We start from the raw sequence: 27,888 nt of genomic DNA on the forward strand, positions 1-27,888 counted from the left end.
TTTCCGTGACCAGTCACATGCTAATCCCTCACAATAACATCATGCTAATCTCCCAGTTACATGCTAATTTCTGACTTTAACACCCTGCTGATCCAACACTTTATCACAGCTATTTCAATGCTAAATTCTCCTGTTTGATATGTAAACTCCTTTGTCAAGGCGCTTTTCTTCTCCCACCTAGCTTAAAAGACGCTGCGAATATTAGCAGCGTTCATTGAAACGCTGTCGTCCCGACAGTTCTGTTCCTTCACCTGAAGAAGGCCACTTGTGTTGTGGCCGAAACGTCGTGAGAATTTTATTTTATTATGTTTTGTTTTTATTATTTTATTTCCATTCTACGTGACTTTACCGAAAGAACCAAGAAGATGAATCCCTGCAGTCACGAAGGCTTTAAATCACAATTTAACTCGCTGATTTGTTTGGCCAGTCTTAATCGTGGAATGCTCAAGTTTAATGGACTGTTTTACCAACAGGTTAATGACATCGCCACGGGGATACAGATAGTTCTCAGGTTTTGTTAATATTTTTTCTGTGGAAGAACAATTATTTTGATACGTGGACGTCAAAGGTGAACTCTATAAGAGCTGCAGTGACGATTGCGTAAGAAAAAAAAGACAAACAGAACCATATTCCTCTCCAAGGATGTCCTCTGCACATTCATTGATGTCATCACACACTGTAACCCCTAACTATTTACAGTTGCATTCTTTTGTGGCAATATCTTCAGTCGCTAAATTATAATGCCAAGGTCTGCTAGCCACAAGTTTTCAGTACACATCAGAACCCAGCCTTGCTACTATTGTCATGAATGTGTCCGTACAGCGGAACCAAATAATCACGTTGCTTCATTACAACACCAAAAGATATGTATAGCTTATTTCGTACAACTCGACATGCCATACGTCACAAATTCAATGATGTACTCAATTTCACAAGCTTTTGTATTTTTACTTATTTTGTCATTCATAATTCCCCACAATAATGCTCATGATTATAGTTTTATGTTGAACTAGGACCCATATTGAAAAGAGAGGGTCCTTGCCTATAAGTATATTGAACTTATTTTGCGCCTTATGCAGTCAACCATGGCAGTACATCAGCAATGATTCAAGAAAGCTCTTGAGATAATGAATGTTAAAATGAGTCCAGGGTTTTCTTGCATGACACCAAAGTCTCCCAGAAGGTCATGTTGCTGGTGGGATATGTAAGAAAAAAATAATGGCGTGGCAGATATTGGAAGGGGGCTTCTTGTCCGTTTATTATAATGGACATTGGTGCTTCACATAATAATACATTGCTTTTAACGCATTATTGCATTACTTTTTCTGACAAGTTCATGCCTGGTGGACATTTTTGTTTTTTTATCAGCACTCGAGAGTCAGGCGCAGGGAAACACGGAAGAGAAGCAGAGTGAGCAACACCACGGGCATGACCTGGGACCAAACCACCAGGGCCCAGAATCAACAACGACAATGCAGGGCAGCCGGGGCAGCACCACGGGGCATCCTTGCAGCTCGGCCGCCCGGCTTCTCACCTGGTATAGATGTCATCGTCTTCGCCGCCCCAGCCCCAGTAGTTGTTGGGGAAGCCGTTTATCTTCTCAAACTGTGCCTTGGAGAGGCCCGACACTCCGCCAAAGTACGAGTTGTACGGGAGGCTGAAAAGAAACATTGGCACGAATGCGATAAAAAAAACGTTGCGGCAATCTTCGGTTCGCTACTTTTACACTTGATATAGAATCTTAGTAATAGATTGTTTGGTGTGGGTGTTCGCATACATGCTTTGATAAGCCTATGCACCCAGCAATGTTGACAAGAGATACACAACATTGCGTGCAATTATACACACGAGGACCTGTACACAAATGATGGCCAATTGTTAGGAACAATAACAGAGTGGCAGCCAAGGAATGGAACGCATCCAAGAGGACGTCCGCCAATCAAATTGAGCGCTTACATCGGTTTGTGCGCGGGGATGCGAGGTTGGATTTTTGCATCGCAGGATCCCGAGTGGTGGTGACGGTTTGGGGAAAGCCTTCAACCAGCAGTGGACTGACCATGGTTGATAATGACGACGATGGTGAAGAGGAATTTAGACTAGTTGGGCCTAAAGCAGGGTGGGCTTATCCCCCTCCACCCCTCCTCTCCCCCCGACACTACAGGGCTGGTGTTGACCCTTACTGGAATCCAAACTTGTCCATGGCGACGGAGAAGTGCCGGGGGTTGTCGTAGCAGCGGTAGAGGTTGCGGTCGTCCATGGGCACCAGGTCGACGTCGCTGAAGATGAAACAGTCGTAGGGGGCGTCCTTGAGGGCCTCCACGTAGCCGATGTTCATGAGCTTGGCTCGGTTGAACACCCCCTCTCCAAACTGCAGCCACCACATGCGCATGGTCCAGTTTGCCAGACATTAGGAGGTAACAGGTTCTGCCAAAGCGAGTGTTTAGTTGATCACCCGAACGTAACATGTGTGTGACCGTGAGAAACGCACGTTAACTACGCGCCGACATTCATATTCACGACCATGAAATAATTTGCAATAACATTTTACAGACCTTTGTTACTCCACTGCTTGATGAGCGCTTCCCCACGCCGTGTCGGTCATGGGGCTTATCTGACAATGCGTCATCGACCTAGTAAGTGCGGATTTGTGGATGCGGGGAGCAAAGAATAATATAACAATTGGATTGATGTGCTGCCATCTTCTGTCCACAAAGTGACATTGATTGTAGGAAATACTAATATTGTACAGCTCTTTGTCAGTCAATCACCTGCTGGATTGAAGCCTTCCCACACTGTCGGTTAATGGGTGGTTTTACCATGTATAACCACACTGGTCACTGACGTTTGCTTTGGTCACGAATCAAACTCGGCTCACCAGCTTCAATGCTCCAGCAATGACTGCTCCGAATGTTAACAATTATAATTACACGAATGTCCAGTTCAAATACAGGGACGCCTCACTGTGAGTCGTCTCACGCTTCATTCAGCAAGGGACTTGCTGGTTCTGTTTGGCTCATTGCTCATCCTCCACTTTAGTACAATGAGCAGATGATTGCAACTTGGAATATGCACACCCTGAGTAGCTCTCTTGACTCATTTTCAGGTCGCATCTGAAAATGAGTCAATAATTAAACGGGGTTTTTTTTTTACCCCATTAGCACTTGGGACAGTCGTGACATGTGGTGGTTGACTCACGGAGTCTGATTCCCGGTCACAGCGAACATCGGTGGCGAGTGGAAATCGAAACTGGCCAGAGGTCCCCACCAATTACCAACCCGCATTGACCTCCGTGGTGAAGTATGGTCAAACAACCCCCATGACCAACACGACGTTGAGTATGCGTTGTTCTAGCAGTGGAATAATAATGATCTATAACAGACTTATTTGTTGCATGCTCGATTTGAAGAGACGAGGGGCCTCTAGATCGATGGGAACACGTTTATTTTGAATATCTATAAAATGACACAATATGTATTCTCACACTCAGCAGGCCTACATTCAGGCCTCCACGAGACACGTGGTTGGGGTGGATACTACAGGATTACAGTACTTAAAAGCCCCCACCTGTCACCTACTAGCCGTATTCGATATTGATCACCAGTGTACACAGACGTGCTGATGAAACTCAGAGGGACCTTATAAAACAAACTCAGCTTACAATGATTGAGGGAGGGGGGGGGGGTCATTTCTATGTTACGAGACAAGGAAATGCACAGAAGCCTAACGGAGAGCAATGTTAATCACCTTTTATCCCCTGTGAGAGAATGGCCTGTGGAGAATGGCATCAAAGAACCACATCTCAGGGTCCCTTCAATTCCCACGAATCCACATTGGGCAGAGGGGGGGTGGGGGACCTTCTTCGATGGCCTGCTTTTGAGTTGGTCATTGCGTGGCAATCAACCGTAAACCATATCATTCCACACTGCTCAAATTGAACAAAACCTTCTCTGTGCATTCTATGGCGACTGAGATAACCAATTCAAAATAATTGAGAACCCCCCATTTAAATCCCAGGCAATTTGCCATTCAGTGGGCAATAAAAAAATAAATATATGCATGATTTGATGCATATTAAATCAGTGGAAGTGTACTATTTTTTTTCAATGGACATTAAGAAATCAACTGAGAGGATCTTTTGGAAAACTCGCATTGTAAGCAGCAGGTGGTACTGTAACCACAAGGTCAGGCTTAATGAACGTGTAACTTGCTCCCAAACATTACAGAGTCTCGTGGGGGTCAACTCCCCGCCCAAACTGGGCACCTTCATGAATTTAGTGTCAGGAGTTTACAATTAAGATTAACAAAATAAATTAATTACATGCACCCTCCATTCCTAACGTGAGGGACAAAGGGAACCCACCCCCCCAAATATAGAAGTCAAACTCTGCCTAAGCTCGAGAGGCTTCTACGAATTATCAAGACTTAATATTAGGATCATGGTGTGTATTCATTTGTTTTATTACAATAAATTGATATTTTACGGAATACATGAACAACAAAAAATTAAATGCTCAAAGAAGCAATGGGTCAGATGCGTGCTTTGAATTACATTGTGGGACAGGAATATGAACACGTGGATTAGAGAACACACACACACAGGCCAATAAGATACTTTAAAATAGAAAAATGTGTGGGATTAGGCAGGACACGTGGTGGCTAGAAGTCATGGTGTTTAGAGTACTGTATTTGGCTGAAATACATTTCCAGGCGATAAGCCCCTTCGTTGAGTTATCATTATGGCCAGGTCGCATTTGAAAATGAGCTACATAGCTCAGTGGGCCTTATCTGGTAAAAAAAAAGTTTTAGTTATATGGCCGATTGTCAAGAATAATTATAGTGGCAGTCAAGGCATGGAATGCACCCGAGCATACATCCACCGGGGATATGGAGCGTTTGTGCAGGTGCTACATGGATAATTTATATTGTGGGCTCGTGAGAGATGGTGGGGCATTTGGGAGGCCTTCATCCAGCAGTCGATTGAACAGGGCTGATGATTAATATAATCAATTACAGAGCAGTAATGCAGTTCGTCCATGCACTGCACTCTAAAAAAATCAGAAAACACAAACATCTTTAAAATGCACATTATTTTACTGATGATATCTTAATATTATGGAAAAGGGAAATGCAGAAGTAATTTTTTTAGAATATCATTCACTCCCTGTTATTTTACTAAATGATAGTACATTAAGATTGGTCACTGAGTTTGCATGGGTAACCTTAGATACCCAGTAATGGGTTTTGCGGCTTGGATAATGGATACTGCTCTAACAAACACTTTGCACATGTGCAGGATACGCATTCACGGAACGTGCTTTCATGTATATTAATAAAGACCTTAACATGTATGTCTTTCGGGTACTTCCCGACAAGGTAGAAAGATGAAATTGGGTACATCGGTAGCTTTTAGGACACAAACAGGAAAAATCAGAAAATCAGACATTTTATATTTTAAGGCCCCCAAATCTACATTTTAAATTCCCCAAAAACATGTTTGTGTGTCATTCAGAAACCATTCAAAATATAAGATTGCTTTTTTTCCTTGGATGAGCATTAAACGGCAAATAAAATTAAGCGAGAACCATTTTTCTATATTAATCTTTTTGAGATATGTTGTAATCAAGTGGTTTTGAACGAAAAAATACACATTTTATGCTGTTCAAATCTAAATAATAAAAACATTATCTATTACATAATTGCATACACCCCCATCTCTGATCTCGAATCCTGGTGGGGTTCAATAATGATGACGTGATCCTGCACTATTTAAGACCGGAAGCAGGTGGATGGCTCCACTATTCTGGAAAATCGCCCGAAGATGCTGGATGTAATTTCCAGCAAACGGCGTACTACTCAAATTGTAAATGTTGTGGATCCACCCTTCAACACAACGGGTGGGCTAAAGTAGTGAACTATTTGTCTTTTGTCAACGTGACACATTTTTTACTGATTGGCCGTGTCGGGTGGTGGAGGGTTGCGACACATTTATAAATAACGCGATCTAACCCAAAAACCTTTATTATGAACAATTTACATTAAAAATGTTACACATTATAACGTACAATATTAAATAAACTTCCAGAAATAAAAAAAACTATTTTATTCGTATGGATATAGTGCAAGAGATCGGCGCGTTTATTATTTATTTAGTAATTTCAGTGTTTATTTATGACTTTAATTTTTCTATTTTTAAATGTAAGCGTGAACACACCCAAACTTCTATTGTCCGAGGCCACCACGAAGGCGCCGTTTCACTGATGCGATCCGCAGTCGCTTCGCAGGAGGGGGCGGGTCGCGACGATCGCCGTGCGTGCGATGAGGCACCTTGCGGGGGAACTTTCCAGACACTGACCGTGACATCAGCGTGTGTGGCTTCCTCTTTTTTGTATATATATAACGTCACGGTACGTTTAACGTGCACTTTGAATGTGGACGGCCGCCCATTTACTTTGCGGCAATAATTCCTGCGTTGTTTAACCAGGGGGCGCAGCCACGGATACACGGGCGGTGTGCCGTTCCTACCTGGTTGACGATGTAGATGCCATACTCGATGGTCTGCCGCTGGAGTATCGGGTGCAGGTAGTAGAGCCAGTACTTGAGGTGCTCATCACGGTGCCGGAAGGGGATGATGATGGCCACCTTCTGTTTGGAGATGCAATTTGCGGGACGGAAGCGGCCACCTTCTTGCACCTTTGGGTTCATGGTCTTTGTCTCCTCCAAGGTCACGGGAATGTTGAATTCCACCAGAAGGGGCCCCACTGCATAAATGCGTGCGACAAACAGTGCATTCATTACTAAAATTCCACTGAAACCAACGGCTGCTTCCTGACTTTGAGAACCGGTATTCGATTATGAAAAATGACTGCACAGTGGATTGGAAACACGGGAAAAAAAATATACATTTTTTTAATCTTGTTTCCTTTCTCAAATTTACACGCCTTCAAAATCAATACATCAGCTGTGTTATCACGAGAATGTAATGTGTGTTAAGCAGGTCACACTCGGCTAGCTCGTTATGAGACTGATACCGCTTTTCCACTGTACAACAGAGCCGCGCGCCTTGGCCATGCCACGCCCGCTCCGTGCCGCTCAGGAGGTGCTAGGTTGCCGCTGACGTTGCGTGCAATGAATGTGGAATGGCCGATTCACACAATCGACTGGTAAAAAGTTATGGAAATAATTGACGCTGTCCCTTGCCCCCTACTTGGCACGGAGTGACATGTAGACGTCTGATGAGGCCAGTTTCACAGTTTGGGCCCGACTCAACTTGGAAAACAAGCGTCCCAGGCTGGCATGGTTCTGTCTCAGTGTGTTCGACAACAAGCGGTGGAATTACTGTCAAGTTTTAGCCTTTGGAATTTTAAAGTCAAACTCTAAAGCAGACAAAAATATTCGCTCTCTAAAGCAGTTGAAATGTTGTGTCTCAGTTACTAAATCCTGGTGTGAAGGTGTAAAATCTTTGCCTTCCACCTCCCACCAATGTTAATGGGTATACATTCACTATGCAGACAGTTACCATGTTTGGTCTTCCTCGGCACACTGCAGTGTGGTCAAACAACCCCAGAAATGGAATGTCAAAGGGTGAAATTATATTTAAAAATTCTGAAAATTATCCACCAATGAAATTACATTCTTGTGCGCGTGATATTTGGCTATGCACAATTCATGCAAATGATATGCAAATGTTATTTTTTTCAAGCTAATGTTAGATTTTTTTAGAGGGGATCAGTGGAGGCCCTACCATGACCAAAGGATGAGTAAATAATTGCAGGGTTAACATTTCAACTCACGGGGTAACACTTAAACAAATGAGAGAGAGGAGATAAAAGGATAAAACTCCAAATAAATTAGGTGAAAAGAGACGAATAAAAGAATACAATCTTGAATTGAATTTCGACTAAATTAAATCGCCGAGGGAGGGCGAATCATTACATGGCTACGTTACGAGGTGCTGGGAGATATTTACTGGTCCTAGATATGTGCGAAATTTCACTTCGCTAGCATTAGACTGTGGGAATCCTCACTCCACGCTAAGAGCAGGAAACTTCATTTAATCCCGAATTTTTCCCAGACATGAAAATATCCAATTCATGTGTCATTAGTAACCCTTTGAAATAATCAATCATTATTTTTTGAAATTTTAATGGAAAAGTATGTGGAAAAAGTGTGTTTTATGGTCGGTCACAATTGTGACCGGTGGGATAATGTGATGCACTCAACAACTGAAAATGTTGTGGATTCACTCTTCAACACACCGGTGGGCTAAAGTAGTGAATTATTTGTCTTTTGTCAACGTGACACTTTTTTAGCTGATTGGCCGTGTCGGGTGGTGGAGGGTTATGACACATTTATAAATAACGCGATCTAACCCAAAAACGTTTATTATGAATAATATTGGTTGCGAAAGTCCTACGTGTTAAACGTAATGTATATGGAATTAACACATTCCTCCTATCCAGTCATTAAAATTCTTATATATCCCAGCCCAGTTATTAACACATTTAAAACTCTGTCACTGGCAGTAGACTTCAGAACCAAGTGCACGATTAGTTTGTGCATCACTATTTTGAACCACGATCAGTAAGACCTACTGTCATACAGTATGTCTTGAATCAATTGATCTTTTCCAAAAACATTTCAGTCATTTTGATTGTCTTTTTCCCTTTTTCGTCGACTTTTCTTTTCTTCCTCGAGTCCTGCTTCTCCCCGCTCTTTACCGGCTTCTCTAGTTTTCCTTTATTGGACTTTTCAGCCGTTTTACATTTCACTTATCTCCTTTGCTACTGTCCATGGTATATCTGGAAGCACTCAAATGTTCATTTCTCACATGCATAGAAATGCGTTTGTCACAATGACGACATCTCTGGAACCGGTGCATCGTGTTGATTGGCCAGTGAGAAGCTGTCAAATCTTATCTGATCTTCAACAGTTGCAGCCAGTAGACATCTCCTTCCGTGGCTCAGTGGTTTCCTGCCAAACATGTGCATAAGAGACTGTGCAACTATCCGTGAGAAGGTGGGCAGGTCGATGGTCCCTCCCATAACATCTCTGTAAAATAAATGGCTGTTTACGAGTGCACTTTTGAGTGACCATGCAAAGGTGGGCCACCACCACTTCTCAGACCTGATCGAGATATGGTATCTTGAAACCTGTAGGTCGTGATGCATTTTGGTTTGTGGGACTTTGGCAAAGGCACGTGGCTCCTTGTTCCATCTCTTGACAGAGGTCTCGCTGCATTTCTCCTCCATGTTTGTTGCCACTGTGACAATGTTATTGTTTTTCCAACGGACCAGCAACTTGTCTCCTTGGGTCAGAACCTCAAAGGTTCCCCCCGGAGTAACTTCATGAAGTCCTTCTGTGGTTTGAATAATGGGACATCAAACAGACGATTTTTACTCATCGTTCCAGAGCTCCCATATCTTCTTTTTGTCATTTCATCAAGGAGTGCAGGCGAAAGTGGAGAGGTTGTCATTAAGGAACTTGCAACCTTGAGGCACCTGAGATTGCTCTGCAAGACCGAGAACGACACTGGGTCCCTGACCCAACCCAGTCTCAGGGAGGAGAGTGTGGGATCCACCATATGGCTCCATGTGATACATGTGTAATGCCGTAGATGGGCCGCACTTACCGGCAGTGGTATACGGGGCCCATCTGCAGGGGTACCTCGTACCGCCCGGGGAGGGGCTGCAGTACCAGCCCAAAAGGGGAGGGGCTGCTGGGGGATCAGGACCCCAGACAGCTAAGCCCCTCGGTGCCCCCAACGGGGGGGGGGGGGGGGGGCTGCGGGGGTTCTCTAATCCCACGCAGCCCCACCCCTCGATGGGCAAGGGGCATAAAAGGGGACCTCCCCAGCCGATCGGGACCAGTCACAGCCGAAGAACCAAGACCAGCAGCCAGCTTAGGAGCCTGGACCCCCTCGCCCCGCTGTCCTTGTAATGGCCGGGACGCTGTGCGGGCCGGTGGTGGGACTCTGGGCCAGTGGTGGGACTCTGGGACTCCCGGCTCCATGCCCTTGTAAGGGCGAGGTCCGAGGAAGCCAGAGTCTAGACCCGCACCTTTGCTGGGTCGGGTCAGGGTAGCCTCCCCTAGGGTAATTATAGCCAGAGGACCCGAGAGCGTAGCCAGTGTCAGGCACACTAGAAGTGGGCGGTGTCCCTAGGCTGTGTGCGGGTGTTGGCTTGGTGTGCTATAATAAAGAGTCGCCTCTACAAGTGTCTCCCGAACCCATTACACATGTAACCACTGGATGAGGCAAGGTTCCATAGCTTGTAACGAAAACGGATTGGTTTACCTCTTATGAATTGCTTACATTCATGTCGGCCATAGTATCGGATCATGCTCTCATCCACTGACAGCCATTCCTGAAATGGCATGACTTTGTATGACTGATTGAGCTTAGAGAAGACTAGCCTAACCTTAAAAAAACGGATCGTCAGTGACCTTTGTGTTGTAAACCACATGAACTGAGGCCATTATTTCATCAAAGCGATTTCTCCGCCATTGCATCCGAAATGCTATTAGTGTACATCACTGTCAAGTGACCGGTACATGTCTTTTTGGAATAAAGCAGTACCCAGATGTGATAATGATGCCATATAATGTAAGGAGCTCATCCGTACTCAGATACAGTTGCTTGTCCTTGGTCTGGGTGGTGTAGAGGTTGGACATTTCAATAGTGATCTCTCTTCAGATGGGTGGATACATTAGTAGGAAAACATCCACTGGTTTGGGGCACCTTTGTTTTACTCATTCTACAGCATTTGGGCTGTATACTATGTGTTTTGGAATCACAGCCGTCGCAGGCCTCTTCGATCGTTTGAATACTCGATCTTTATTTTTGACCATCTGCAGCTTTGCCCTCGGCTCTTCTGGCTGCCCCCTATGGCTTGTAGAGGCCCTAGGCTCTTCATTATCAACAGTGGAGGGGGGTGGGGGAGGGGGGGTCATCATCACTGATAACGTTGTTCCTGTCATGATCTGTTTGCATAGGTTCAGCATATGCATTCAACAGATTGGCTGGCAAATGGCCCGTCTCCCCCTCATAGTCCATATCTGACCCATCGCTATCACAATCACTGAGGACAGCATCTTTCTCATTTTGAGAGATAACTGAAATGTTGCATGCCTTGCCTGGGCGGTCATCTAGATCCAACATATCCAGAACTTGACTCAAAGTGAAACTAAAAGAAAGAACAGTAGAAAGTTAGGTAGAACAAGAACTATGTATGTGTATAAGTATGTGTGTGTGTTGTGGGGAGCGATAGTGTAGCGGTTAGCGCGCTGCGCTATGAACCCGGCGACACGGGTTCGATTCCCGCTCACGGCCAACACCAGTGGCGATTATCTTAACCGGTCCCGGGCCTCCCCTAGGTCGACTCAGCCTCAAATGAGTACCTGGTGCAGTGTGTAAACATTGCCACTAGGGAAACAAAGGCGGTCGGGCGTGGTGCTGGCCACCCACCCCCTCGTGTACCGTTACCGGCCTTCATAGGTGCTCGCTAACAGCACTTGCCCCTACAGTCTGTTAAGGCTATACGGGGGATCTTTGAACTTTGTATACAGTACCTAGAGCGCCGGCTGGCTAAAGCACAGCAGGTTGGCACAGTAGGGGGGGGCACAGGTGGTGCATCAGCCAGTCATCTCAGTCAGTCGACCCGTGGCACCTGGGTCTGCACCGTGACCTCCTGCCAGCGGGCGTTCGACACTTCACGTGGCCTCAAGGTGCACATGGCCTAGCACAAGCGTCGTGGTGACATCATCGCTACTTAGTGACGGTTGTTGTTGTATACCTAGATGCACTGTGTTATCCTGCCAGTCACTATTGTTGCCGTCAACATGTTTACTCATTCTACGACAACACTGAACATCAATACTAGAAACCTTAAAGATGATGTGTACCAAAAATATTTGTCTTATCGTCATGTTAACATACTTTAGTAACCTTTTGTTTGGGAGCTTTGATGGTGCACCCAGGCAGTAAACAACTCTGATTATGTGACAATTAACACCAAACATGTGACACTGCACACATTTCATTGAGACCCTTTATCATCTCAATATTCGCAGGGCAATGCATTGAGATACATCATTCAGTAACATTTTTAGAGCCTTATAACCGAGAAAGTTTTTTTTTTTACGTTCACTATTGTAACCTATAGGATTAAATGGGTTTAAACATGTATTAAAAATAAAACACCACTTTGTCAATCTAATACATAGTGAAAGCCTCTCCCATTCCATTTCAATGGTTTTTAGCATGCTTCATCATGCTGGTCAATGCGGGCTAAGGTGAAGTGGACCCTTAGCATATCAAATCGGCAATGGCATGAGCAGCTGCGAGGAATTTGGTAATTTCATATAGCGTTGCGTGAATCACTTTAAAATGTCCAGACCAGTGGTTTTCTTTCTGCAATTGCTGCATAGGAATGCATTCCGATTAGCTCCAAGGAAAACCAGTGTTGTGAGAATACAAAATAGGCTCGTTTTACACTACCTGGAGTTAAAATTACATAAAATTCCTGCTGCTTGTAGCTGATCATCTTAAATTGGAGTGGGTTGATATATTGCATCCTCTCAAACCGCAATGGTCGATTGTACCGAACTTTTACTTCAGTAACAAATGTAAGTAAGCGAATAATACACCTTCCAATGTATGTTGGTTCCACGTAAAAAAAAACATTGTTTTTTGTATATACAGACAGTTTCCGGGTTGTGGAAGGCCCGACTTGCGGAAATGTTTACGTTAGTTACGTTAAGCACAAGTAGTGCAGTGCGGAAAGGTTGTGGATTAATTAAAAGCGTAGGGAGACGAGGCGGGCAAACGTGGTCAAGTCCTCGTCCCACGGCTTGCTGGAACTGGTGCCGATGACCTGACAGATATCAAAAGACGAGGAAGCCTTCCTCTCCGTTAAATTTGGGTGCTTGTGATGTAAAACTATACGAGCGAAACTATTTACATTTTACCAGGTAAGACCCACTGAGCTATAGAGCTCTTTTTGAGAAGCGACCTGGCCACAAACGATAGCTCAACGTAGTGGGGCTTATCGTGTGGACATTTATAGCAGCTAAACATTTAAAAACGCATGCTCATTCTGAATGTGTGGGGGAAAAAACCAGGGGACGCGGAGAGAAATCCACGCGACCGTGGGGAAACATGCGAACTTAAAATATACAGGCGTCAGCGTCGGGATTGAACCCACGACCTCCTGTATACCAGGCAAAATAGTTAACATCTCATAGCCACCGTGGCACCCTCATATAATACGTGACACAAAACAATAATTAGCGTCCGACTCTGCTGATGAGACACTGAAGTTGAAAAGTACCGTACCAGAAGGCTGTGTGTAAATGTACATTTGTATGTGGAAAGGCAGATTTGTGAAGGAAGGAAGCATTTGTCCTGCTGATGATGGCATGTGCTACTTATATTCTCCACAATGACCCGCAATTGTTATTTTGCGTTTACCAGTGTGTGTGTGTGAGATCCAAATTCAGGATGTGCCCAATGGCAATCACCCATGGGCAAAACACACCTTATAACGCAATGCGAACCACAACACGATCAGATTTCATTCGGATAGGTTGGTAAAATAACAAGCCGAAGTGATTTCCTGTTCAAATGAGCATTGAGGGCAGTGCTCATGTCTTGTTACAGTTCTGAGCCAGTGGTGGAGATTCCCCATTCCTATGACGGGGTTGAGTCTATCCATAGGACAACCACTGTTTAATTCCCCACAAAGCGGTAACTCATTGCAACCAGTCCCAAAAAGCTGATTTCCCAGAGTCAAATGGTGATATCATCTGCGTCATCAGCCGCTTCATATTGGGTGTTGCTCAAAGGGAGTTTCCCGCCTTCAAAGGCACGAGTAATTAATCACAAAAAAGTAGTTGATTTCTGAATACAGTAATTGTCACCAGTATCAAACCTAATTATATTTCAATCGACTTACATTTGCATTGTAATGCTGAGGGGTGAGATAAAAGTTGTTTTTACAGACTGTGGAAGCTGCTAACAGTTGTTCTTTGACAATGTACTTGTTTTATTTTGATTTAAAGCTTTGGTGACTGCAGGGATTCGTATTCTTGGTTCTTTCGGTAAAGTCACGTAACTTTACCGAAATAACCAATAATAATAATGTACTTGTTGAATCAACGTGACGTAAACAAGCATGACATTTTACAAACACTCCAGGTAATAAAAAGATGAATCATTTATGAATGCATTTCAAATATGTTCCTGTATTTCGGATTCAGAGCACAGGGCACTGACTATTGCATTATTGCTCCACACATTTTGCCTATCATAAAATACGCATCATCAGCCATGATCAATCCACTGATAGATGAAGGTCTCCGCCCAAGTCATGACAGAGTAAATGTTGACGGATATCCATTTTTCAGTCAGACAGCGTGGTGGTTAAGGTCCTCAAGTCACATATAGAGGCGTGCGAGTTCAGACCCCGGTTTGTCAGTCGATTCAGCACATCATTCTCTGGGGTTCATAAAATGAGTACCCCTTCATGGATGGAAACATTAAAAACAGTGGTTAACCTATGCGAGAAATTACCCTTGACATTGGAATGTGGAATTTCCACTACTGGCCCAGGGCCATGACTTGACTGAACTAGGGTGGTCAATCATCTTGAGATTGGTTTAACACGTAGGCTTTCGCGATCAATATCATCCATAGGAGGTTTTTTTTTGGGTTAGATCGCGTAAATATGTGTCGTTAAACCCTGCCACCACCCGACACAGCCAAATAGTGAGAGTTGTCACGTAAACAGAACGCGGCCACTTCGTCACGAGTACAGCACTAACCGGTGTCTTGGAGAGCCAAGCCACAACATTTACAATCCGAGCACGACGTTTCGCCAGTAATTACAACTAGCATAATCAGGCGACAGCCCGATTTGTGGAGAAGTCCTCCCGTTTCGTTCCTTATATAGAGGCGTAGATGTGTTGACCACGCTTCTGCACTCTTCATGCGCAAAGTGTGTGTGTGGTGGGGGGGGGGGATTAATGAGTCAACGCACATTATGCGAGTCCATTGATCTTGTCCTTCCTGTCCATTGCATGTACACTTGTGGCAAATGCCATGTTGGGCAAATAGGAGGAATGATCAGCACGGGACTAAACGAAGAGCAAAGAAATATTAGATACTCCCAAATACAACTGTCAAAAGTAGCAGAACACGCGTGCCAACAAGGACACTCTATTAATTTTGATAATGTTGAAGTTCTGTGCAAAACTAGTTACAACTGGCCAAGACTCATTAGAGAATCTAGCGAAATTGAAAGGAATAAAAAAATATTTTAACCGTTCTGATAGCTACCGACTTCGTGCTGCGTGCAAGCGAATCATCAAATAATACATTGTTTAAATGCGTGCCGAAAGAGGCCACCATACTTCAATAGGGATTACTACACACAATTGGCAGGAAAGGACAAGATCAATCGGTTCGCATAATGCGCATGCATAATGTAGAAGAGCTTAGGTTCGATTCCAAGACCCGTGCGCGCCTCTGCATCGAGTTCGTACGTTCCCCCCCCCCTTGTTCTGTACGGGTTAAAGAAACCAGGCGATCGAATGCTCCTCAAATTTGTTGACCACGACAACACCGCCACGTCAGCATTCCTTGTGCCGAACTAGAGCCGCGGGGTTCTAGGGAAGGGCCTGTTGCCTACTGCGTTTGCCGTGGGGCTGTGGTTCTTTGAGAAAACGTGTTTGTCAGTAGCAGCAACAACAAAAAAAACCCTAACCTCAATAAAGACTGCCTCACCGCCTGACACGTACTGTATTATACACACACAAGCCTGGATAATGTTGAGACGTTTTTTTCTTTCATTTTCACATCACAAGCCTGGATTTCCTGCCAATGGTTCCGCTCCTAATGTCCTTGACGCGTGTAGTCAAACCTTGTAAAAGAAGCCACTTTTAAATTGCTATGAAATGTTATTCAGCGAACGTCTACTACGACTCTGTGTTCGCCGTTTATTGTACACGTTCTCCGATCACTCCGTCTCGTGAAGAGTGTATTTGGTAGATGTGGATGAACAATAATCAAGCACAGCCTTTCATCAATCCACTGCAGGATGAAAGCCTCCACGAACGTTTCGGCCACGGCAGTTGTTTGACCATGCATCATCGCGCTGGTCAAATGGGGCCTGGTGAAGGAGATGGGCGTCACAGCAGGGCCCGGTTGAGATGTCACTCGCCATCGATATCTGAACCAGCCCTGCCGGCGACCCACGTCCAACATTCCGGCCCTTGGCTAACATCGCTATCGACGTCAGCCCTTGCTGAAATCGATGGCAAGGGAGCCACGTTGGCGAGACGTTAACTGCCTTAGCCTGGTAAACAACAGGAAGCCTCCAGTTCCATCCCGACCTTGACGCCTGAATATTTGGAGTTTGCGCGTCTCTCTCTCTCTCCATTGGTCACGTGGAGTTTTTGTCCGTGTCCACCGATTTTTTCACCCCTCCACACAATGAGAATAAACATCGCACGTTTCAGAGTATTTGGCTGCTATAAATGTCCACGTAATGATGAGTCTCATTCGTTGAGCTATCATTTTGCTGGCCAGGTCGCTTCCTGAAAAAGGGCTATATTTTCTTTGGGTCTTTCGGTAAAATCACGTAGATAGGTACAAATTAATAATACAAATAATAAATATAAAATAAACAAAAAAACTACAACGTTTCAATCACAACACAAGCGACCGTCATCAGGAGGAAAGAGACTGTTTTGTAGGGTGTAGTCCTCGGTTCATAAACAAAGTGGGCGGGGCTAGTGATGTTAATGTGATAAATTAGCGTGTTAATGTGAGAGATTAGCGTGGTAATGTTAGAGACTAGCGTGTTAATGTGAGAGATTGGCGTGTTAATGTGAGAGACTGGCGTGTTAATGTGAGAGACTTGCGTGTTAATGTGAGAGACTGGCGTGTTAATGTGATAAATTAGCGTGTTAATGTGAGAGATTAACGTGTTAATGTGAGAGATTAACGTGTTAATGTGAGAGATTAGCATGTTAATGTGAGAGGTTAGCGTGTTAATGTAAGAGATTAGCGTGTTAATGTAAGAGATTAGCGTGTTAATGTAAGAGATTAGCATGTTAATGTGAGAGATTAGCATGTTAATGTGAGAGATTAGCATGCTGTGAGAAATTAGCGTGTTAATGCGAGAGACTAGCGTGTTAATGTCAGAGATGGGCATGTTAATGTGAGAGATTAGCGTGTTAATGTGAGAGATTAGCGTGTTAATGTGAGATATTAGCGTGTTAATGTGAGAGACTAGCGTATTAATGTGAGAGATTAGCGTGTTAATGTGAGAGATTAGCTGTTAATGTGAGAGATTAGCGTGTTAATGTGAGAGATTAGCGTGTTAATGTGAGAGATGGGCCTGTTAATGTGAGAGATGGGCATGTTAATGTGAGAGATTAGCGTGTTAATGTGAGAGATTAACGTGTTAATGTGAGAGATTAGCGTGTTACTGTGAGAGATTAGCGTGTTAATGTGAGAGATTAGCGTGTTAATGTGAGAGATTAGCGTGTTAACGTGAGAGATTAGCATGTTAATGTGAGATTAGCGTGTTAATGTGAGATTAGCGTGTTAATGTGAGATATTAGCGTGTTAATGTGAGATTAGCGTGTTAATGTGAGAGATTAGAGTGTTAATGTGAGAGAATAGCATGTTAATGTGAGAGATTGACGTGTTAATGTGAGATATTAGCGTGTTAATGTGAGAGATTAGCGTGTTAATGTGAGAGATTGACGTGTTGTTAATGTGAGAGATTAGCAAGTTAATGTGAGATTAGCGTGTTCATGTGAGATATTAGCGTGTTAATGTGAGATTAGCGTGTTAATGTGAGAGATTAGAGTGTTAATGTGAGAGATTAGCGTGTTAATGTGAGAGATTATCATGTTAATGTGAGATATTACCATGTTAATGTGAGAGATTAGCGTGTTAATGTGAGAGATTGACGTGTTGTTAATGTGAGAGATTAGCGTGTTAATGTGAGAGATTAGCGTGTTAATGTGAGAGATTGACGTGTTGTTAATGTGAGAGATTAGCGTGTTGTTAATGGGAGATCGCAGAGCCACGTTGCGTCGAGGTCGGCGTCTGGACGTGGCCACGTTGGCTCGAGAAATTCAACCTGTTAATGTGAAATCGGAGAGCCGAAGCCACGGGAAAAAAAACTAACATCGGAAGGTGGCAGGATGGGAACATCACAGCCAGTTATGACTTAAACTGGTTGATTACGTATTTCCAATGATTGCTGAGTTTGTATCCATCCTCTCGGTTGAAATTGTGTCTGTATATATGGATGGCTTCATGAACTAATCTTTGTTGATATCCAGTCGGCTTACAAAGTACTTTTGTCTTAGAGAAATCTATGTCGTGTGAGCCAACCGCATTAAAACAATGATCAGCCACGGCCGACGTGTTGGTCCTACCATGTTTCAAATCTGCCTTATGCTCACGAACACGGTCCGAGACACGTTGCTTAATTTCCCCAATGTAACTACTGACGCAGACACAGCTTAGTTTGTAGACGCCGGGGTATTGCATATCAGGGATCCTATCCTTAAGATGGGATCAGATCACGAATTTTTACTTTACTGAAAGACCCAAAGAATATGAATTCTGGCAGTCACGAAAGCGTTAAGTCAAGATTTAAGCGCTATATAGCTCAGTGGGCCTTACCTAGTATACAAAAAAATATATTCAGTTTAGTTTTAGCTTATTCATGTCAGCTATGGCCGGCAATGCTAACCAGGAAACCCTGGTTGAGACTATCCCCCCCCCATTCTCTCGAGTTCCCACCTGTTTAAAAGTTCTACACTAGAAACCGTGTTGCCAACACTCAACCCTCCAATTCGTACACAATGGCAACAGTACAGTTTGTAACAGATAAGGCACGAGTACTGATTTCATCTGTTTGTTCCTGCCGTCTATCACCAACAGAAGTACAAAAGGCAAGCCACACAATTGAATGCGGTCTGGATAAGGGTCATGTGGCAAAAAAAGAACCACATTTAGATTGTCACCAGCAGATATGACAATACCATACGAAGGAATAATATTTATTTTAACCTGTGTCCAATTAACAAATTAAATATAGCACATCCACCAAGAAGGTGGAGTGTTGACATTAGCTCCTGGGCAGGTGCGCTAGGTGGATTGTTGTATGGCAGGATAGGGAGACATGGTGGTGGCTTGGGGAGTCCTTCATCCAGCAGTGGATTAATCACGGCTGATTATGACTTGGCATTTAGCTCATTACAGAAAACAAGAACGTTAGATTCTGAGCCTAAGTTGAGGGATATCTTAACCGGTTATGGTGCAACTTCGTCACCAACCTGCACGACCAGCATGGTGAAATATGGTCAAGCAACACCAATGGCAAACAGAGCATGGGGAGGGCCTTTATTCTGCACTGGATAGCCAATGTTTGATGATGATTATGATCATATATATTTTTACCATGTTAACTGTAAACTAAGTGTGCCAAGAAGCATGGAGATGCACGCTTGTAATTACGTAGAGAGACATGAATTTGAGAACGTACGCAGGTTAAATGTGTTTCAAACTGCCAAGAAATGTACATGATCTTGGGAGATGAAGCGATGAAATTGGCTTGCGTGTAGGTAACTAGGTGGATTTTTGCATCACGGAATCGTGGGATGTAATGGCTTTGGTAGACCGTAATCAAGCAGTGGATTGATCATGGCTGATGATGATGAATCGCAATGGAAATAATGAAAAAAAACCTCCCATTCGCCAATAACACTACCTTCAAAGAACAAAAACATTGGTGATGTTTCAGGCGAGCGTACTTCTTCGTAATACATAAATGTGGACAATTACCATCGCCCCCTGTTCATTATGGGTTATATTTGCACAGTGATCGCTTTCTGAGTCCTCATAGACGTTACCAACCGGTGAAGAGGTTGAGAGAGAATCGTAAACTGCTTATGGAGTATAAAAATGCAACAGATCTGAGTGGTGGAAGAATTCCTGTGGACCAATATTAGGCACATGTTTTCAGAATGCCTTACAACAAATATCACAAACAACATCCCCTGTTTGATGACAAACCATGTGTATTTTTTTTAAAATGTAATAGTCCTGTTCTAATGCTGGTTGAGGTGGCACAATTCATATGGGCTGGAAATACCTAAATTATTACTGCACTTGCTCACCCGGGGTTGTGGCTGATTTACAAGACAAGCGATAAATCTCCCAAATGTACTTGTCGGGAGCAAGTATTTGTTTTACCACCCTTAAAATCAAAATCAGCACAAATAAATTAAATTCGTCAATGACACTCCTTAAAAGTAAAAAATATATATAATAGGCGATGCTTCAGGCTACACGGCCCCTTCTTCATAACAAATGCGCTCACAACAAACAGACCGACTGTACTTTCAGCACATTTTTTTTGCATGAGTTATATGTCCGACGGTGCTTTTGCAGCAGCAGCAGCATCGGTCATGATCCGTCCACTGCTGGATAAAGGCCTCCCAAAGCCGTCACCATCTCTCACGATCCTGCGCTGCAATGATCCACCGAGTACCTGCGCACGAGCCTCATCACTCCGTCTCCTAGAGCCACGTCGTCGCACGTCTCGGCAATAGGGCCACAATCCCCCTCTCGCAACGTGTCGTGGCCAAGCACCCTTACTTCTCTGAAGAGTCAGAACGACGATCTCTCTTTAACTTTCGGATGTTTTTTCACCGTATAAAAGGGCACTGCGCAGGATAATGCCGGATGGGGCAGATGCGTAACGCTTACGTTCAGTCGATAACTCGCATTTATTGCATTTTTGGAAATTATCATTTTGACTGCCAGTCAAAGATGACTTGTTATATCGTGTACTTATGATTGCCAGACACCCGAGGCCAGGGAGGTTGCCAAACACAATAACAAGAGCAGCCATTTTGTCGGATTCGGTAAAACAACTCGATATTTCAAAGAGCCACAATGCACGGGAATAAGAGACGGTAGGGGTCCCTTAATAAAAGTAGTTGTCCTTAAAAACCCGCATGCGCCTCTAAAGTAGCCCCAAGCATTCTACACGACTTTATATAATAATTTCTTGTCCTGCCACAGTGCTTAGCAGACTAGGACTACGAGCCTGGTGGCCTGAGTTTGTGCCAAGTGGTTTCTGAACTGGTCCTGAGGGCCCACATAACAGGTCCCTGCAGGGTGGGCTGGTAGGAACATTGGAATTTTGCGCAATTTGATTTTTACACCCCAACAGCACGAGATTTCACTTCGTTAAAGTATTGAAAGGGGACGGACGGACGGACACATTAATCTATTGCAGGCTGGTACACTCAGTTTACAACTTCGTTCCTACCAGTAAAAAGAACACCCTCACCAACCACAGGCATCAAACAGCACTGTGTATACACAGTACAGTCGTCCACCTGTGTTTGTCAGTCAAGTGTCGAGTCGCTATATGTCTAGGGTGTTTGAGGCAGATATTCCGTAACTCCGACAATTGGCACCAGTTTTGCCAAGCACCGCTTTGTAAAAAAGCGGAATTTAACTTTTTTTTGAAGTAGCTGACATGGAGTTTTTTTTTTGAAATCTTTTTGTGTTACAGGTGACTGCAACACGAATTTTTTACTTTGATAATGGCTGTAGGACCGGTTTAGGCAACTGACCGGTGTCAATGTATTATGCACACGTAATTCAGAGACTGAGAATCATCGTGTGCACACTCTGTGCGCCTCCCGACTGACATGGTTGGCTACGTACGGTGCGAAAGAAGTTCAAAACACACGGGTAGTTCTCGGCTTATGAATCCAGTTCGTGCCAGAGGCACGTTCGTTTGTAAGGCGAACGGTTTGTAAGTCGGAACACAATAATGCACTACATTTAAATGGCCATACGGTCAGCGTTGTGAAACGTGGTATGGTTCAACGAAAAAAGGGGGTGGGGGTTCGCTCATCTGAACAAGGGCGAGTTCGCTTTTTAAAATAAATTTTGTTACTATTTTTCTCATGGAAGCTGGTTTATAAGTACGGGCGTTCGTAAGTCGTGCATTTTTAAGTCGAGGACTGGCTGTGTAAATACATAACTCCGCCATTCATATCAGAAAAACACACACACGAGTTGTGAATGTTTCTGGCGTGTCCAATTAAATAAAACATCCTACGTTCCACGTCCGAGACGCGCTGCAATATGAGCCCCATTGAGGCAACAGGGGCCACGGGAGGAAGCAATCTTACAACAGCAATAAAAAAAAGATTTGTTATTTTATTTTGTTTTTATAAACACCTTCACATTCCACCCTCTCTCAAGCGAAGACGTGGTCGTCTATGCACGCCTGGAATCCAGCGTTGTGGATGAAGTTAGGTTTGGTGGATCACAAAAATGTGGTGTAACTCCCATCCCGTGCCATACCCTGGGATAGTGTTGCTCCCTTGGCACGCGTGGATTTTCTCAGCAGTTCCTCCGATTTCTCCCCACTTGTTTGAACACTCATCACTAATTGGCAGGACCCTCATTAAAACGAGTCGTATGTCTCAGCGTAGCTTTGCTGGATAAATACATCATCTATTATCCTTTTAAAAATGGGTTGTTCGGCTAATTTTAAGCTTAATTCTAGATTTGAAGCTTTCGTGACTGCAAGAATTCATACTGTTTGGTTTTATTTTAAGCTTGTTTTGTGAAAAGCAGTGCCACTCGTTTTTTTCTCACGAGAGTTGGCAACGCCGATTTGACTATATGGGTGTTTGGATAGCATGAATTGATTTGCATAAAGATCTGTGTTGAGATTGTGTTGAATTTCATTGAAGTACACTGCAGAGTTTTGATAGATCTATAGGCCGAGAGATGTTCAGGTTGGGTCTACAGTGGGAAATATGGCAATTCTCATTACATGTAATATGTAAAGTTAAATTAAGTGCGAGGACGATACGTATATACAATGTATAGCTCATAAACGATATAAAACAGTACTATGATAAATGCGCTCTAGAACTCTCAAGTCAAACTGTTTAATTAATTATTACACCCTCCTGTCGTCAAACTCCGCACAAGCGCACGCAAAGTTCTTACTCACCTGTGGCTGCTTACTTAATACATTTAAATTTGCCCCCCTATACGCTTGACCTGAATACGCACAAAGGGAGTTTGTTTTTCACTTACGTTGCCTTGTCAAACCAACGCCTGGCCCTCAGCCAAACGACTGTAGTGGAGTTAGCATGGGGGGGGGGGGTTTATTAGCATGGGGGGTTGGCAATGGATGGAATGTTGAAGGGCCCCTCCCCCCCCCCCAACAATAATTGAAGTTGCAAACAAGTACAACTAGGTACTTTAAATTTAATTAATACATAACTGCCATTTTCCTCAAAGTTCTTCAACTAAACTACAAACGAAACTATTTGTTTTAGCAGATCAGGCCCACTGAGCTCTACAGCACTTTTCCATAAGCGACCTGGATTATCATCACGTGGAAATGTCGAGCAAATAATCGAAACGCGTGATGTTGAAAACCCGGAGGTGCCGGAGAAAAATGCGCGCGGACCGCGGGGCAAGAGAGTAGCACCCAAACTCCAAATCTACAGCAGCAGCAGGCGTCAGGGTCGGGATCGAACCCACGACCTCCTGCACACCAGGCGATGTAGTTAACATCTCATAGCCACCGTGATGATGATGAGAGAGACACGCAAACTCCAAATATACAGCAGCAGCAGGCGTCAGGGTCGGGATCGACCCCACGACCTCCTGCACACCAGGCGAGGTAGTTAACATCTCCTAGTCACCGTGATGATGATGAGAGAGAGAGACACGCAAACTCCAAATATACAGCAGCAGCAGGCGTCAGGGTCGGGATCGAACCCACGACCTCCTGCACACCAGGCGAGGTAGTTAACATCTCCTAGTCACCGTGATGATGATGAGAGAGAGAGACACGCAAACTCCAAATATACAGCAGCAGCAGGCGTCAGGGTCGGGATCGAACCCACGACCTCCTGCACACCAGGCGAGGTAGTTAACAGTTCGCCAAAGTGGCGCCTCTCTAAATCGCTAATGCACGTCGTGATGTCGCCATTGCGCCACGTCATTGTGTGATTTACTCGGTGTAACTTGACAGCATGTGAATATTCGGCACGCTAAACTGCAGTGATTATAAAAGACCCGTGGCAGGATCGTGTTGAGTTAATTACAATTGAAGGACTTAAGTCATCCTTATTCTGGTTGGGATTACAGGAGGGAGGCAGGGGGCGGGGGGAAATGCAAGACAATAAAATTGTAAAATACGATTACAAACATTTGGGAAACTTGATGTTGAGATATCATATCATGTCTCGAGTTCCATTGCCGCTCACGTCCAGCAGCAGCGGTGACGAATATTGGAATCGGTTCTGGGCTTCCCCCAAGTCGACTTGGCCGTAAATGCATATAATAGTGCTGTGTACAATAACTTCCTCATGCTCTTTGGTTCTCTTGGGTAAAGTCACGTAGGTGAAAATAAAATAACAAAAAATCACGACGTTTCGGCCACAACACAAGCGGCCTTCAGCGCTGTCCTCCAGACAGTCTCGTCCCTTCACCTGATGAAGGCCGCTTGTGTTGTGGCCGAAACGTCGTGATTTTTTGTTATTTTATTTTCACCTACGTGACTTTACCCAATAGAACCAAAGAGTATGGATCCTAGCAGTCACGAAAGCTTTAAATCTAGAATTCACTTCCTCATGCTCCGTTGCTGGCATGAGTGATCGTCAAAGTCTGTTCAAGGTTATGGGGGGGGGGGGGCGGGAGTTTTCGATTTGATTCCCTTTATTAACCGCGTGTAGAAATGACAGACCAAAAAAAAGAATGTTAAGTTAAATACTTGAGAAAATGACGCTGCTAGATGAAAATGTGGCCAATGGTGAATGATAAAGAGGTCGTGACGACCAAGGTACGGAATGTGTCTTAGAGGACACCCGCAGGAAGCGATGAAATCAGCTCGCGTGCGAAATGACGGCTTGGGGGCAGGTCCTTCATGCAGCAGTGGATCGATCATGACCCACTAGGATTGTGCTGTACGGGTGGGGGTTTTTTTGCACCGTGGGGAGGTCTCGTACCACCGAGATTCAAAGGAGAATTCGCGTGGATTTTATATACGGCGGTCCATTTATAGATATCCCTCCCCCCCCAAAAAATATATAAAATCAACAGGGAGAAATCTCGTTAAATATGATTGAACTCTCCGGTGTAGGATACAGAGCCATCCGCTCGAACAATATCCACTCAGCCTCTCCTCCCCGTATAAATGCTCTAAAGTTGAGTCAAAAACGTTGCTTCAACAATAACCACAAACGAGCTTTATCAGTACGCATCAAACATACACAGGCGAGCACATCGTATCATTATTATTACTCGTTGTTTAGAGCTCAACATTTGATTACAGTTTTACCAATGACTACGTCTTACCGTAACGTGTACTTATCTTTTGTATGCCCCTCTCACCTCGTCCAAGACGAGGTAAAGCTCGCAGACGTATTGTAACGTCAAGGGCGCAAGATAAGGCGCGAGTAAAGCGTTGTTACAATATTGTTGAAGGTCCTTACGAGTATAGTTTAACAAGCGAAGAAGAGTCGGAGAAGCAAATGTGATTACTGCTACTGCCGTTATCGATCCGGACGAGATGTTACTCACCAAGACCTGCGGGTTCATCGGGACACGGCTCCGTGGGTTCCCGGGGAGGACTCTGGCCCGAAACGTCGACGTTCTCCTGCACCCCGACCGTGGCGCTTGCGAGGTCCGCCCGGTGCCTCTTCCTCATGGGCGGAGGAGGCCACACGGCGTCTGCGTCCGATCGGTCCGTCAGGTTTCTTTGGCGCATGAACGAAAGGGCCTTCGCGGGCACCTCGGAGTACACGACCAAGACCACGAAGAGGTGGAGCGAGCACAGGATCACCAGCGACACGCACACCGTCTCCAGCGGCTTTGACAACGACATCTCAAGACGGTTTTTTTTGCGTCACCCTCTCCACTTGCTGATGCTGCTCTCTTGCTAAGTTGGGCGCTAAAGAGTAATTAGTAACCGCTGCGGCTGGCTGGCTGGCTGGCAAGCAAGCTCGCTCGCTGCGCAGAATAATGTGTAATCTATTACTGTGCGAAGAGGCAAAACGGCGGATTAAAGTCACCGAGGTGACATCGCACGACAAACTGTGGGGATTGATCGGCGGCGCAACTCAGAAAGAACCTCCACTACATACACCGCTGCTTGCGCGTGTTCCCACCTTTCTGCGTTACCGCTTCACAAAGTGTGGGGGTGGGGGAGAGGATTATAGGGGTGGGGACCGATGGTGTTCCATAATGCGAAGAGAGTCCGACGTGCATGTAGATGGGTGGGAGGCGTCTCCAGGTGTGGTGAGCCACGCATACCTGTGGAATGCATCCAACAGCTTGGGCGTGGTGTCACCACGGAAGAGGGCCTCCATCCGTATGGAGCGGTATATTAGGTAGGAGTTTTTGCTCAGGACAGCGAGCGCCTACGTATTTTGTTGATCGCTTTCATGTACGTTCCACGTTTTATTTTCATTTCGTTCGAGCAGCAGCGACGTTTGGCTTCAGCAAAGGGCGCAAATCAAATATTGTGCCACCCCCACCCCACGTCTGACCGATTGTCACACCCGCTGAGCTGATAATGTAGTCACTAAGCCACTTCCCCCGACGATGTTAATTAAGTAATGCTATGAAACGGCCTCAGGTTTATCGTCTGAGGACATTTCATAGCAGTACAGCACACCGGTGTGCTGTGCTATACTAGCGACGAATTGGCCACGTTCTGTTAACGTGACGATCCTTACTAGTTGGCTGTGTCGGGTGGTGGCGGGTTTTAACGACACATTTATATATTTACGCAATCTTACCCAAAAAAAAAACTTTATTATGGATATTGGTCGCGAAAGCCTACGTGTTGAAACTGTTTATCGTCCTATTAATATGCTACACCGGACATCCCTTCCTTTGCAAACGAGATGTTCCATCTTGAGAAAGTATCCAGGTCACATTATTATTTTATAATCGCTAGCTAAATAAATAATACGTACGAACTGTACAGCACTTAATAATTGATGTGGAACCGATGGCGCAATGGGTTGCTAAGTGCGATATAAACGCGGGTGAACGTCAGTGCTAAGGGGTTTTTGATATATATGCATGTCCCCCCCCCCTCCTCCACCAGTCACTAACTCGCATTGACCAGGGTGATGAAGTATGGTCAGAAACCCCGATGGCCGACGTAGCTTAGAGAGGCTTTCATCAAGCAGTGGATTGACCAAGGATGTACATTATTATTTGTGGTTTTTTTTTTTATTGCAGCCCTTTGTGAATCCATACCATGTCGGTCACGAGTGTTTGCTGTACCATGCTTCTCCACTCTGTTCAGTGCTGGACAGTGAAGTGGATGGATTCAGGACCGCTCCCTCTGTACATGTGCGGTTAAACAGTCAATAATTTAGAGTCGGTTATAAAAAAAAACACATAGGCTCCACCCTTTCCGGAAAGAATACATGCGATTATATGTTCAAACACCAAACAGACATCTGTCACAAGTCATCAAAGTCTGCATTAACCACACACATGCTTGTAAACCATGCAAACAAACATGCTTTAATTATGGATTGTCCTTGAAAGTGATGAGCCTACACCTTGAAAGGGTAAAGAGCTTATTCTTGTTTACATCATCTGGATATTTTGATTTAAAGCTTTCGTGACTGCGAGGATTCACCTTCTTTGGTTCTTTCGGTAAAGTCACCACGTAGAATGAGAATAAAATAATAAATTGATGAAATAAAATGACGCAATAAAATTCTCACGACGTTTCGGCCACAACACAAGCGGCCTTCATCAGGTGAAGGGACGAGACTGTCTGGAGGACA

General features: G+C 44.5%; 1 protein-coding gene across 2 annotated transcripts in view; it reads right to left on the reverse strand.

Moving 5' to 3' along the window:
* Positions 1 to 26,358, reverse strand: part of LOC116948919 (beta-1,4-galactosyltransferase 2-like) — a 48,006-nt gene extending 21,648 nt beyond the window's left edge. Inside the window, exons 1-5 of one of the 2 annotated variants that reach the window (XM_032966184.2) lie at positions 25,658 to 26,358; positions 6,523 to 6,758; positions 2,553 to 2,630; positions 2,181 to 2,368; positions 1,535 to 1,657 (exon numbers count right to left, since the gene is read on the reverse strand). In XM_032966184.2, coding sequence (XP_032822075.1) covers positions 1,535 to 1,657; positions 2,181 to 2,368; positions 2,553 to 2,630; positions 6,523 to 6,758; positions 25,658 to 25,961 — 929 coding nt within the window. In that variant the 5' untranslated portion in view covers positions 25,962 to 26,358. The remainder of the gene's footprint in view (positions 1 to 1,534; positions 1,658 to 2,180; positions 2,369 to 2,552; positions 2,631 to 6,522; positions 6,759 to 25,657) is intronic. The other variant, XM_032966185.2, reaches the window with a different exon arrangement.
* Positions 26,359 to 27,888: the final 1,530 nt, after the last annotated feature.

The sequence above is a fragment of the Petromyzon marinus genome, chromosome 35 (assembly GCF_048934315.1).
Source record: "Petromyzon marinus isolate PM22_M1 ecotype Great Lakes invasive population chromosome 35, UKy_Petmar_22M1.pri1.0, whole genome shotgun sequence".
NCBI classification, from domain to species: domain Eukaryota; kingdom Metazoa; phylum Chordata; class Hyperoartia; order Petromyzontiformes; family Petromyzontidae; genus Petromyzon; species Petromyzon marinus.